The sequence below is a fragment of the Miniopterus natalensis genome, chromosome X, assembly GCF_054644295.1.
Source record: "Miniopterus natalensis isolate mMinNat1 chromosome X, mMinNat1.hap1, whole genome shotgun sequence".
NCBI lineage: Eukaryota > Metazoa > Chordata > Mammalia > Chiroptera > Miniopteridae > Miniopterus > Miniopterus natalensis.
The window spans coordinates 6,721,267-6,735,853 of NC_142103.1; the positions used below are offsets into that span (position 1 = coordinate 6,721,267).

The window sequence follows — 14,587 nt, forward strand, 5'->3', positions numbered from 1 at the left end:
TGAAATTCACATAAGTCACCATTCAGTGGCATTTAGTACTTTCATAGTATTGCACAGCCATCACCACCATTCATCTCTTGTTCCAGAACATTGTCATCACTCTGCAAAGAAATCCCAGACCCTTTACAGTCACTCCCCATTCCTCCTCCCCTAGCCCTTAGAAACCTCACGTTTGATGCTTGTGATGGTTGAGGAAAACACATTAGCTTTTTAAGTCTGAGTGTCCTCAGGCAGTGCTGATACTGTTATATACCCGTCTCTTCATGATATCACTCACTGTGATTGGTGAAACCAATGTTCTGATTTGCCTATAAAGCTTTAGTTTCCAATCTTGAAACGTTCTACAACACTAGTTACTGTTTTTGATAAGGTGAGGTCCCCTGGCACACACACAACTTGAAATGCGTTCGTAGCACCCTGTTTACAGCTGTAAAGTGATGGACACTGATCTAGATTCCCCCTCTTGCTGGGGACTGGTGCTCTTGAACCTGTTAGGGGGACACATTGGTTGCCTCCAGCTTCCCATTCTCTCTGAGTAGCCTCTTGGTATCCTCTGCCCTGAGGTTCCTGGCCTTAAAGTAGGTTCTGAGGATGAGCATATTTCCTCCACCTGTGTCATGAACACTGGAATGAAGCCTTTTAAAGGCTCCAATCCCTGGCAGCCACAGAAGCGCAGTATGGAATAATGTAAGGGACACTAGCCAGGGATCAGAAGACCTGAATCTTAACCAAGGTGGCTGTGTGTGTGTGCACATTATAGCCATGTGATTGCACATGTTATATATGGCCCCTCCGAGCCTTCTTATCTGGCAAGAGGGGGGCTGCAGTAAAATCTCTGAGGACCCTTTCATTCTCATTCTGAGGAGTCACAAAATCATTATGGCAACAGCTGGAGGATTGGGAGTAACAAAACAGTGGCTAGTGTCAAGAAGCAAAAGCCTAGAGGCATACTTTCACATTTTATCAGGTCAATTCCCTGTGTCTCTTTCAGTGCCCCCCACCAGGTCTGGTTGGTTGAAGCAGGCCCCCAAAAGGCTGCCTTGTCCTTGGTCTCCCCACCAATCCAGTGCCAGTGTTTCCAGAAGTATGTGTCTAATAATTTCCCCAACTGTGTTATAATAACTAGTTAAGTTTGCATATGCTATATGCCAGGTACTTTATAGGCATCACTTTAAACCTTCACAGCAATCCATATGCAGTGTGGGTATTCGTTGTTACCTAGGAGGACACAGATTTGTGGAAACTGGCATTTGTTCAAGGTCACTCAACTAGAAAGAGGCAGAACTGATTAAAACCCAAGTCTGATTCTAAAGGCAACACCCCATCCCATACTGCTTGGGGAGTGGGAACAGTCCTGGGGCTTGCATGGTAGTTACTATGCTGTCTTTGGTGATGGAGATAAAATAATTGCTAAGGTTTATTGAGTCCTTTTACTGGTTGTCAGTCATCCTGCTGAGCACTTGTATTATTGTGAAATCTGCATGTGATTCTGCAAGGTAGGAATTCAAAGTCTCATTTACAGGCAAGGAAAAAAGCTCAGGATAAGTAACTGGCCCAAGGGCTCATACCTTGAAAATGGCAGGGATACCAGGGTGGTCAGGATTTGAACCCCTTCCATGGGGCTTCAGAACCTACTCTGTTAACCACAAGTAGATCCGTTCTTTTAAAAAAAAATGTTTTTATTGATTTCAGAGAGAGGAAGGGAGAGGGAGAGAGAGAGAAACATCAATGATGAGAGAGTCACTGATTGGCTGCCTCCTGCACACCCCCTGCTAGGGATCAAGCCAGCAACCCGGGCATGTGCCCTGACCAGGAATCAAACCGGTGACCTCTTGGTTTCTGGGTTGATGCTGAACTGCCGAGCCACACTGGCCGGGTTTCACTGTCTTCTTTAACTTCCGTTATAGCTCCCTTACATTCTTTTCCTCAGGCACACCATGCCCTATTTATTGCTGCCCATCCCCTGAAACCTGTGCCTAAATCTGTGTCTGCTTTGTCACTGGTTCAGTGAAAGTCCTATCAGAGTGCCTGCTAAAACTCAGTAACATTTAAACCCAGTAGATTAACTGCAAAAGAACCAAGCCTACTGAAGCAAAGGCTAAAAAGCACAAGTATATATGCTCTTTCCCCTAAAAACTGACCACATTACCTACTATAACAGTAAAGCTCACTGCTATCTCTGGCTATATATAATCCATACTCAGTGTTATAAAATAAAATGTTAAGCCAGTAAGCTTTCACAATTTTTAATAAATCCTAGTCTAATTTAATATCTGATTTTATAGACATCTTACAGTGAACATGTTTGATAAGTGAAAGCAAATCAAACATCAAAGTTATTTTCTGCAGACTAAGCAATACGGTAACTACTACACAGAATACTACAGGTCATGATGATATACACACGCTCAGAGTTTTCATACAACAACCTGTGTTGTTTATCCAACTGTATCTCCTAATATTTAATACAGTAGGATTTGTGATTGTAGTTCTCATGTTTTAATTACAAGTGCCTTATTGAGATAACATTTTGACAGTTTCACTGACTACGCAAATTAGCATAATACATTCAAGAAAAAGAGCAAGAAGTGTTCTTACAAATTGTTCTACAATCCAAATATACAATAGCTTGGAAAACAACATTTAAAAAACAAAAGACAATGTAAAAAGACAGATTAAAGTAACTAGAACAGTGCAAGTTTTATTTGGTTCTGATTTTACAGTTTTCTTACTGCATCATCAATGTCAGCAATTTGCACCTTCAGCAGGCTCCATTGCTCAGGGGTTAAGGAAATACCCTTTCTTCCTGGCTTCATTTCACCTTCTGAATCCATCCAAAATTCTCTAATATCAATCAGGACTTTTCCTTTAAAGTCCCGAATGCTGACGTACCTCATCTTCCCAATCTGAAACATGTTTTCTCCGCAGCTGCTGCTGGCCTTGGAAGATTGCATGGCTCTTGAAGTTTCATCAGTCTTTTGCTTCTTTACAGGGTTTTCAGAAGTAACTTGCTTTATCTTCTTTAACACTGTGCCAACTTCACTGTCAGATTCGCTGCCAGAAGAGATGGTAACCAGTTCTTTTAATTTAGGCATTGCTTGCTCCTGCTCTGAAACAGCCCTTTGCTTGCTGGCTTGCTCGCTTATGACTCAAGTAGATATGTTCTTGATATCCTGCTCCCCTTAAGTATGAGGGAGAATAGGTTTTTCTCCTGAAAATTTGGTAACTAAAATGTCCCTCCCTTCCTTCTGAGTCTTATGCCTGTCAATGTGCACCAATGTCATTGTGATGTCAGACACTGTCCCTGCCCTAAGGGGGCTCACCGTTTCTATGGCAATGCAGTATCATAATGGATAGGCTACAGGTTTGTGTCCAGGGTGGTGATCTGTGACTTACTAGCTGTGTGACCTTAGGCAAAGCAAATAACCTCTCTGAACTTCAGTTTTCTTATCTGGAAGATGGGGGCATGAGTGCCAGTGTTGGCTGTGAGGGTCCAATATAATGTGTATAAGGTGCTTATAGTGGAACCTTGGTTCTCAAACCTAATTTGTTCGAGAAAGCTTTTCGAGAAGCAAATTGTTGGAAACCCAAATCATGTTTTTCCCATTAGAAATTATGTAAATGGAATTAATCTGTTCCAGACTCCCAAATGATTCTGTTTTAACCTTTGTTATATATGGTATGTGTCTAATGTACTGTTTAATCTATAAACAAACACTTTAAAAAGAAAAAGGACATGAAATGTAAATGAAAATTTATCAAAAATGAAATGTGCAGTAAAAAATGAAAATTTACATACACACTAGGACTTACCATTAATATTGAGAGCAACAAAAGGAAAAAACACAAAAATATTCACAACACAATTTCCTGAGATGATAACGTGAGGTTTTGCAGTAATACTCACTCATTCCCTCCTTTGTCCCCTGAGAAACACCTGACTTATAATACAGGTATCAGCATGAAAGGGTTGTTGGCTTGAGAACCCAAGTTTTTAAAAAATTTATCTTTATTGAAAGTATTACAGATGTCCCCCTTTTTCCCTCATTGACCCTCGCCACCCCTATCCACTCCCCCAGGCCTTCACCACACTATTGTCTGTGTCCATGGGTTATGTATATATGCATATAAATTCTTGGTTAATCTCTCCCCACGCACTCCCCCACCTTCGCCTTCCCTCTGAGATTCATCAGTCTGTTCCATGCTTCTGTCTCTCTGAACCAATTTTGTTCTTCAGTTTATTTTGTTCATTAGATTCCACATATAAGTGAAATCCTGTGATATTTGTCTTTCTCTGGCTTATTTCACTTGCATAATACTCTCCAGGTCCATCCATACTGTCCCAAAGGGTACGAGGTCCTTTTTTACAGCTCCATAGTATTCCACAGTGTAAATGTCCCACAGCTTTTTTATCCACTCGTCTACTGATGGGCACTTGGGCTGTTTCCAGATCTTAGCTATTGTAAATTGTGCTGCTATGAACATAGGGGCACATATATTCTGATTACACGGTGTTTTGGGTTTCTTAGGATATATTCCTAGAAGTGGGATCACTGGGTCAAATTGCAGTTTTGTTTAACAACCAAGACTTTTTTTATGAACTTGCTTGAGAACCAAATTGAGATGGGAGATGTTTGAGAACCAAGGTTTGAATACTTCTAAAGATGCTCGAGTGTTAAGAGTAGGCATCCTGTGGCAAGCAATAGTCGGAGGCTGACACCCATGAGTCTGTTTCCTGGGCGAGGAAGGTGGTGGAGGAAGTCTGTTAGGAACGTGGAGGAAGTGGTGGAGTGGTGGTACAGGGCTGAGGGCCTGGCAGAAGCTTATACAGTACTGGTGGCTACAGTCTGTAATTGTGTGGCTTTTCTCAGCAGAGGTCTTTGGCCCTGGTGTGGGCTGGAGTTTTGCAGGCCAAGTGAAAAAGCAAGGCAAATAGGTAACAGGACTGAGGGGGGAATGAAAATGATTGAAGTGAGAGCATAGAATCTAGGGCAGATACAGAGGGAAGTAAGGGTTGGGAGGAACTGAGAGAATAACCTGGACCAGTCAGTGGACCGGAAGGCAAAGAATGAGCTCAGTGAGACTAAGTATGGCCAGGAAAAATGCAGTTCCACGGCAGGTGAGCATGGATGCTGCAAAGGTCCAGGGTTTGCGAAAGTGGAGCAAGCGGAGGAGGAGGAGGGTACTGGAAATGTGTCGTGGTCTCTTCCTATGAAAAAGAGTACATAAGCCAGTGCCCAAGTCTTGAGTGAATGGGAGGGCTTGTCCCCTCCGGGCTCTATCCCTTGCCAGGGTTTCAGGAAGCAGAGGGGTGCCACCTGAATTCCCCACCCTACCCACTTCCTTGGGACCCCAGATGATGACCAGATACATTCTTTTCATTGTTTTAAGGGTCACTCATCTCTCCAGGGAAATGCAAGGGGATGTTCCCCATTCATAAAAATGCTCATGGTTTCTTGCTGACAGGCTCTGATTCCCTTCTAACATAGTAAATACTAGAACCCAAGGGGTTCTGCCCTTGGTTTTTATTGCCCTGGGCCTGAAGGTCATCAAAGACTACTGCCCTTTCCTCCCAACTCTACTTTTAGCTGAAATGTTTGACTACGTGCCCTTATGGCCTGGAGACCCATCATGTGGGAAGGCAGCAGACACCCCTCTCGCTGGCCCTCCAGTGCTGCCCTGCAATGACATCGGAGTGAGTAGGTTGAATGGCTCGAGAACATGGGACCCAGAGATGTGTAACAATGATCTAGAAGCTGCAACCTCTGTCAATCCCTAATACCCCTCACTGAAGCCCATGAGCCCAAATGAGTAGTCCCAAACGAGCACTGTCCACAAGGGGGAGTAAGGTTCTCCTGAAGGCCCAACAGTGGAGAGCAGCAGCTGAGAACCAATGTTCAACATTGGCCTGGGACTCCAGAGGGCAGGGGGAAAGGGTAGCCAACAAAATAAGGATTATGATGATTACTCAATGACACGCTTCAGCTGCAGTTCTCTTCCCACCCCCATCCCCCTGGCCAAAGACAATCAATTTGCTCTTTTTAAGGGATGGCAACATCTGGGAAATGCTATTTTGGGTCAGAATAGTTTTTTGTTGTTTTCAACTGGATCCAAGTGATGTTATAGGTTTGTCTTGTTTGTAATTCCCATGTTTTGTGCAACCGCACTGGACTGAGTATGTCCTTAAAGAAAGGGAAAAAGTCATTCAGGTTTCAGGGTCAGTAGTATCACCTTCTAGCAATTCCACCGGGTGGAATAAAAAGATAGGAGGCAAGTTATTTATATGCTGCTTTATTTCTGTAAGAATACACTGAAACATTAGATGATATTAGCTAATGACAAAATGTAGAAATGAGGCATCAGCTCCTCTAACCACGGCTACGAGAATGTTAATATGTGTTGTCATTACATGTTCACTTTGACATCATCTCATTCTACTATGTAATATAACAATGTAGCTAGAATACAGTAAGTAGGTGATCCAGCATCTCAGGTGAGCACTACATGGAAACCTGCCTGTGAGGACGGTGACTTCCTCACCCCCCAGAGATACAGCTGAGCTCTTGAGGAACAGTCCAAAGAATTACAAGAGAAGGGACACTGGCAGGCCTCTTTAACACAGGGACAAAGCAGACAACCACTATGTTACAGGGGATTCAACTCGCCACTGTTTGTGTCACATCTATGTCAATGCCAGTCCTGGAGCCTGCTTAGCTACCCCTCTAGAGTTTTATGTAGGATGATGTCAAAACTGCAGGAACGTTTAGGGGCTAAAATATTTTCATGCAAGTCTCCAAACTCATAATCTATGTTGCTATTAATGAAAACAAAACATTAGTAATTTAAAAAACACGGCAGCTGGGTTAGTTTTGTTCAGCTTCCAGAAGTATTCTCTGTGACGATGTTCCTCTGAAACAGGCTCGTTCTCTCAGATCTGCCTACACTTGTCATATCACCTGCATGTCCCACACTCGGAGGCAGGGACTTTCAGAAAACATGGCACGCAGGGAACTCAAAGGTTAGTACAGGGGAAAGGTCAGCTTAGAATCACAGCTAAGTTCAAATGTTAATTTTCTAGAAATTCGCATTAGTCCATCAAAAGCACAAAAGAACAGAAGGAAGGTTTTGATGAGAAAGTTAAACCATGCATTTCGATAAGTTTTCTTTCTGCTCACAGAACACAGGGTGAGCAGCGAGTTGGAGCAGCCGCTCCAACTCTTGTGTCGTATGATGACACGGTGGGTCCCAGCTGAGTGACGAAGGGCATCTCAGTGGGAGCTTTATCTCTTAGGCTTCTTGCTCACATCACTAAGCAGCTAAATGGTTAGCACTTTTCTGCTCTATGATAAACATGCAGAAGAGTCAATCTATCTAAGTGTTCGTTTTTTAACTGCAGCCATCGCAAAATTCACTTCGCTGCGGAGTTGGTTTTGCTAAATCCTAGAATGATCGCTGTGTGCCCTTGAGTAATACTGTAAAATGGGAAAAAAGACAGGAACAATTTTGAAGAGGTGAAAGACCACTCTCCCCCTATGGATGGTGCAGGGCAGAGGGTGAGGACACAAAGAAAAGACTCAATGCCATTTTACAGGACAGGAGCCCCTGTCACTTTACAGCTTTTTGGCACAGTCGGGGCAATACACTTGCTCCTGATGGAAAACAAAGCGCTTGTTGGCCAGATTCACGGAGCATTTTTTGCAGTGGAAGCAGTAGTCGTGCCAGGATTGTCCTTCATAGGCCACCACACTGGAGCCTTTACCAAACCCTGTGGAAAACACAAAAGAGAACAAAAGAGACAGCTCAGTGAATACAGGTAAGAGGTACATCGCTGCCTTGCCCATTTACAGAGCCAACAAGCACGCAGGGGCAGGGTCTGCCCGGCTCCCAGGCCACCCCTCCACCATGATCTGTCCCCTACGCCATGCCGCCGTGACCCTGCTACAGCTCTCAAGGACCTGAGAAGATGCCAGAGCTCAGCCAAGGGCTTCTCTGATTTAAAGAACCCCCATTCCCACGCCACTGCAATCGCCCTGTAACACTTGCACCGACCTCCCAGCATAACCAGTTTCTTTGATTTATGTCAGGGCCATGGCATCAAAGTGGCCACCAGGAGGCAAACTTGGGCTGTTCGTGGGGTGTGCACTTACCGGGCCTCGAGGAGCTGCTAAGCTTCGATTTTTTCTATAAAGAACCACCACCCACGAGGGACAAGTCCTCTCTCCACCCGGATGCCTGCCCCGGAGGTTGGCGCTGGGAAACAGGGTGAGAGGCAAGCGTTTCCCGTGGCACACTGGGGGCTTCCTAGCTTTAGAGACTGGGTGGCTCACTCTTGACACAGTCCTTTTCCCTGAGGATGGCAAAAGTCTTCTCAAATGTACATTTCAAGGCTCCCCGGGGAGATGGGAACAGTGGAGGCGGGGAAAGGGCCCAGGGCACGTGGACCGCGGCCGCGAGATGAGGAATGAAGTGATTAGCTCAGCTTCTGATAGCAACACAGCTGCTCACAGATACCTCTGAGCTAGCCTTCAGCTATGGGGTGTTATGATCCCAGCCTATCGCTCCCCAGCCTCCCTCCCTTCCCTCTGTCCCACCCCCACCCCACCCCATTAACCCCCTCCCCACCCCCACCCCACCCCCACCCCCCAGAATCCCACGCGCAGTGCCTGCCCATGGCGTGGGTCTCAGGCTCATGAACTCCGCAGCACAGATCATTAGTCAGCAGCAGTCAGGAAGTGTTCTGTATTGCAAAGGCTAACCTGGCCTGCGGGAGAATTCAACACTATTTGGGGGCCTTCAGGACCACAATAGCAAGGAGAGGGGGCATTCTCTGGGTCCTTTGTGGATGACACCGACGTAGGAAAATGAGAGATGGTTACCATGCGCAAAACCTAGCCTGGCCAACTTAGCAAGGACTCTTTAGCCTACCAGTGATGGGGTTCTTGCATCCAGCACACTTCTTGGCCACAAAGTTCTTGTAGCAATCCACGCAGTAATACTGGTCCTCCACAGCGGTGAAACGCTGCCCAGCCAGCTTCTTAGAGCAGGTAACACACACAAAGCACTCGCCATGCCAGGGCTGATCCTGGTAAGTGATTCCTCCAGATGTGATGGCCTAGACCAGGGAGTGTAGCACCGAATTCAGATTCAACAACCATTTTGTTGAATGCCTACTACGTGCCAGGCACTGTGCTGGGCGCTTTGGTCTACAATATCTCATTTAATCGCCACAACGGCCATGGGAGGCAGGTGCTATTATTATCCCCAAGTTACAGATGAAGGTACTGAGGCTCAGAGAAGGCAAGCCCCTGTGCAACATTACACAGCAACTAGGTGGTGGAGGCAGGCCTCTAGAGCCGGGGCTGCCTGTGCCTCCAGGGTGAGCACCTTTCGGGCAGCCTGAGTTGGCCCGGACACTTCTTTCTACTACCAGTCTCCTCATCTGTAAAATGAGCATAATAATTCCCACGTCACGGGGCCGTCGTGGGGATGGAATGGGATAGTGTGTGTGCAAGTGCTCTGCCAACTGTCCAACGCTTCTAGAAACAACACTCCACGCAGAACTCCCTTGACAACGTACCTTGTTGCACTTGACGCAATGCTTGGCAAATTTGGACTCGTGGCAAGTCACGCAGTAGAAGTCCTCCCCTTTAGGGAAGAAGCTTCCAGACCCGATGACTTGCTTGCAGTTGCTGCAGGTGAAGCAGTCTTTGTGCCAGACGGTTCCCTTGTATTCCACGTTTTGATCTCCTGCAAGGGCGGGGGAAGCGATTGGATAGCCCCACTGATAGTGCTCTGCAGGGGGCTGCATCCACTCAGCTCCCACCCTGGGCCCTCCAGAGGTGGGAGAATGCAGGCCCTGCAGCGACTGGCCTCACACTTCCAAGGAACCTACCCATGGGGGGTTCTCGACAATGGCCTACTTGTAGGTGTGCCAACCCAGATCCGTCAGGGAGGGGACCCCAGCTGTAGTGTTTGAGGAGGAGACACCTGAGTCCCCACTCCCACGCCCTTTGTGGACTTAAGAGATTCCGTAGGGGACTGGCTGAGCCCGAGCTACACCCTAAGGAGGAAGCATGCGTCGATCACTTACTCTACTCAAATGAGAAAGTGCTACATACTTTTCACTTCCTTCTCTTGCCACAGACAGTTGTCTCCAGTGGTCTTTAGTTTCCAAATGTGTGCGTGTGTGCGAGCATATATGTGTACGCATGTATACGTGTATATATATGCGTGCATATATATGCCAAAAGCTAAGAGCAGCTCCCAGCAGCATTAGCCCCATCGTCCCAAACCACCCCACATCCTCTCTGCCCACAGGCCTCCTCCCTGGCCACCCCGGGGGGTGAGTGTGGGCAGTACCTGCCACAATGGGCTTGAAGCAACCCTTGCACTTGGGGGAGTCCTCCCGTGTGGTGCACTTGTTGCACAGGATCTTGTTGTCCTTGGACATGAAAGTTTCATTGGCCAAGGGGTGCAGGCACTTGGCGCAGCGGAAGCAGGTGTCATGCCAGTAGCGGTTCTTATAATGTACCTCCTGGAAACCAAGCAGAAGGGGGTGGGCTGCTGTCAGTGACCTGGGGCTGGTAAGATGACACCGCCCCTTATACCTGGGGGTGCCCTGAGCTGAATGCTCTAGTGAGTAACATGGAGGACACTGAGGTGAGAATGGAAGACTTACAGTTCCTGAAACAAAAGAAAGAATACAACCACCAGAGCTGGTATGGGCCTTGGCACCAGCTGTTACAACTCACACACAGACAGCTCAGGACACTGTCAAGGGAATGAGCACTAGAAACAAGGGTTGCTGGCTCCTGGGCGAGTGCCTGTTTCCTTGTGTCCATGCCCCTGCCTGTCCTGCCTTCCACATGGGTGGCTGCAGTGATGAGGAGAACTTGGGAAAGGGTGGGCTTTTGTTGTCTTGGCCGCTGGACAACCAACCTGTCCCTTCCCCACGTGAGGACCGCGTTACCTTGGAGTCTGCTCCAATGGGCTTGCGGCACTCCACACAGGTGTTGGCGCAGAACTTGTCGAAGCACTTCAGGCAGCAGTGGTGGCCGTCCTTCTCCACGTACTTCTTCCCCTGCAGGGGGTCCCTGCAGTAGTGGCAGTCAAACTTCTCAGCCATGGTGCCCACTTTGTACCTGGAGGGACCTATGGGGGCAAGAGGCAGAACAAATGACCAATGGAAAAACTAGCTGCTGTACCACGGAGGCTTCCAGGAGACAGCTGCACAAGGCCGCATGGGGCCTGCAGGCACCGACGCAACACATACTTCACTAAGACTCCTGGCAAGAAAGAGCCCTTGAGGGTAGCTCCCCAGGGGCCAGGGAAGTCCCTGGGGACTTGGGAGAAACCCTGCTGGGATATCCTGCTGTGCTGCTTCACAGGACACTGAGGGGGACAAGAGGATCAGAGATGTGTCGGCCTGCCAGGGGTTCTGGACATCGAAGTGGCTCTGAGCAGTGATGTGAACGAGTGCAGGGGTGTGAGGAAGCAGGCAAGACAGAAGGAGTTGTTTTACACAGAAGGACACTTAGCTTCGGGCACAGTTTGCATGCAGCAGCTGCTGCGGGCGGGGGATGCTCAGGATGTTCTCAGGCTGGCTGGCTCAGCTGGCTTGCAGAGGAGGGAGATGCCCAGACCCTCTGCTTTAAGAGCTATGTTCTAGACAGTGAGCCAGAAACCTCCCTGCCAGCTTCCAGCTCCTCCTCCATAACTTCTTAGAGGGGGAAACAGCGTCCTCTGGAAGCCTCGCTTTCCTCCTGACTGTAAACTTCAGTTTATCTGAACACAAAGATTCACTGCTAACTCTAAACACTGGGCACACAAGCAGTCCTTATTAATTTGCTTAAAACGTCTGCATTTACTTTAAACCTGACAGAACAATTTTACATCCCTGAATGGATCCTAAGGAATTTTGTCCAAGGTAAGTTTACTGGCTTTGAGTCAGTAAAGAGAGGATTTATTAGAGTAGCATTCTCAATTGGTACTGGCAGGTTTTACAACTGTCAATTATTTGTTATAGTAATGTGCAGTTTTATGGCAGTCCAAAATTAACCCCCCCCCCTTTGTTCAAGCAAGTGAGAATAGATATAGTCAATGAAGTGTTACTATTTAGGACATTTGCTGTTTGAGAAATCGCAATTTCAAAGTAAAGTCTGGGGGGGAGTAACTTATAAAAAGTGCTAAAATGATGATTCTAAGAACCTCCTCCACTGCCTTCATATGAACAAGTCCCTTGCCCCCTTCCTGACCCCTGCCCACCCATCTCCGACCCTAGACCACCCACCTGCAATTACAAGCACTGCTAAGGTATTCTGTTAATCCTGTCACCAAAAAGGTACCAAATGTGAGTATCTATGAGCTCCCAATTTCTTCAACATATGCTAATTTGTTTCTCTCTCCCTGAAAAAGAAACTTACATGGGCAAATAAAGAATAATTATTTCATTTGCTTAAGAAACATGAGAATGGAGACTACTTTTGCCAACTGCCCACAAACATGGTTACCGTGCTAGCAGACATCCCCAGCATAATTTAGAAAGAAAGGAGAGAAAAGCAATGAGCAGTTGCCCAGTACTCACCGCAGCTCTTCTACTAACTGAACAGCCCCAAACTCCCTCTTTGGGTCCCATTCCCAGTTTTTTTTTTTTTTTTTTATACAAACACATGTCCAAGTTGTTTGGATCTTGTTGCCATAGGCAACCAAATAGCAGAGTGTGAGCTAAGGAAACCGCACCCAGTGTCTCAGACCCTGCCTCAGTGAAGGCTGGTGAACTGTCACTGAGAACTGGGTCAGTTTCTAAGGCCAGCCCCACTAAAGAGGGCATCAGACCACTGACAGGCTTTATGTTGTGAGCCAGCCTAGCTCCAGCTTGTGCTGGCTCACAGGCAGACCCCTCATCTCCACAGAGCTGATGACTGAAGCAAGCAGGTAACATTCTTGGGCAAAGATATTTGCTTGACTTCTCAGCAGAGATTTATCGACACCAGAGACCATTCTTAATAGCACTTTTCCCCCAAAAGAAGAGCAGGATGTTCTCTTACACAATTGGGTTAGAAATGAAAAGCAGAGACACAGAGAAACCAGGGGCAGTTTACATAAGGAAGCTTGGAAACTGCCTTGAGCCTCTGTATATAGAAAAATGTGCCTGTCACAGTGATATCATGTTGAGAATCTCTCCCCTAATTCATTCTTGTTGGTCCTTCACATGTCACATAAAATCTTTGTCTTACTGGCTTTTCCATATTGAAATTGTGCACTCAACAAAGATTTACTCTTGCTAAGAGCTAAATAGAGAAACCAAACGAATCTCCAGTAACAGTAAATGCCATGAAATTAAATTATCAGTGGTTCCTAAATGCCATTTGGCAGGAAATCAGAATATATAAGATAGACAACACTGGCTAGTAATCTCAGCTGGTTTAGCCCTTCAGAGACTATCGGCTTGGACCGTATTTGAAATACACTTTCCCTTACCAAAGTCCCTACTTACAGAATAAAACTTTGAACACTACTCATTTTAAGGTCACTCTCTTCCAGGCATCCAGATGATGAACTAATCCATGTCTCACCAATGAACATGAAGTACCCGAGTGTGTTGAACATGAAGTCACATTTAATGAAGTTGCTCACCGCTCTATCATTCTTATGGTACAGGGTCTTAGATCCAGCAAAGGGTAAGTTAAATGAATGCACCCCAAGTTAATGATGTTTTCGGGTGCTAACTTTAGGTGTTATTTTTTCTGTCTACAGTGTGAAAAATCCAGGGTCATCCTTTTAGAACTGATTTCCACAGTGGACTCAAGCTTTTTCTTTTTCTTTAATCCTCATCCAAGGAAAGAGGAAAGGTCAGGAGGAGAGAGAGAAGAACACTGATGTGTGAAACACCAATCAGTTGCCTCCCATACAAGCCCTGACTGGGGATCGAACCCGAGACCCTTCCATGCATGGGCTGATGCCCAACCAACTGAGCCACCCCGGCCAGGGTAAGCCTTTCTCATGTGTATGGAAACACTTATTTGTCAAGATAAAATAGGAACTTCTAGGAATGCTCATTTTATTGCCTAATAAGTAAACAGGCTGGAAATACTTAAAGCATGTTAACAATGTTGATGGCAAATTCATGAACTTTGGTACTCTTTTGCAATAAATCCAGTTAAGTGGAACTCAGGCGACCCAAATTAGCTTAACTTGTGTTTTTCTAACCTTATGATTATTTGGTCCCAAACTATTTCAAATTGTCACACAGTGTGCTTAGGAGGAAGCTGGAGTAATACATTCCTGCTGATGAGATAGTTACCATGTCAAAACTTTGAATAAAATGTGAATGATGTGTACAAGAGCAAACTATTGTGTTACTACTTATCTTCAAAGAGGTTAACAACTCTAAGAAGAGAGCTTATATATGACAACACTGAGAGCTTCCGAAAAGACGGCAAATGCCCTGATTTGTGGGCTCCATCCAAATGAGACATAGTTAAGCGCTGACTTCACGATAAGAGAGAAGCTTTGAGCTTTCCTTACTTTCCCTTTGTTAGAAATAAGAGAATAGAGAAAAATAATGATGGCATTGATCTTTTCTTTG

The 14,587-nt window shown here is 46.1% G+C and overlaps 1 protein-coding gene and 1 pseudogene across 4 annotated transcripts in view; both read right to left on the reverse strand.

Annotated features, from left to right (window-relative positions):
• Positions 1–2,132: 2,132 nt before the first annotated feature.
• Positions 2,133–3,118, reverse strand: LOC107539930 (activated RNA polymerase II transcriptional coactivator p15 pseudogene; annotated as a pseudogene).
• A 3,157-nt stretch (positions 3,119–6,275) lies between these two features.
• FHL1 (four and a half LIM domains 1) overlaps positions 6,276–14,587 on the reverse strand; it is a 59,879-nt gene continuing 51,567 nt past the window's right edge. For 2 of the 4 annotated variants that reach the window (XM_016216547.2, XM_016216544.2), the window contains exons 2-6: positions 10,970–11,151; positions 10,360–10,534; positions 9,578–9,747; positions 8,926–9,112; positions 6,276–7,765 (exon numbers count right to left, since the gene is read on the reverse strand). In XM_016216547.2, coding sequence (XP_016072033.1) covers positions 7,611–7,765; positions 8,926–9,112; positions 9,578–9,747; positions 10,360–10,534; positions 10,970–11,151 — 869 coding nt within the window. In that variant the 3' untranslated portion in view covers positions 6,276–7,610. The other 2 variants (XM_016216546.2, XM_087813638.1) reach the window with 2 other exon arrangements.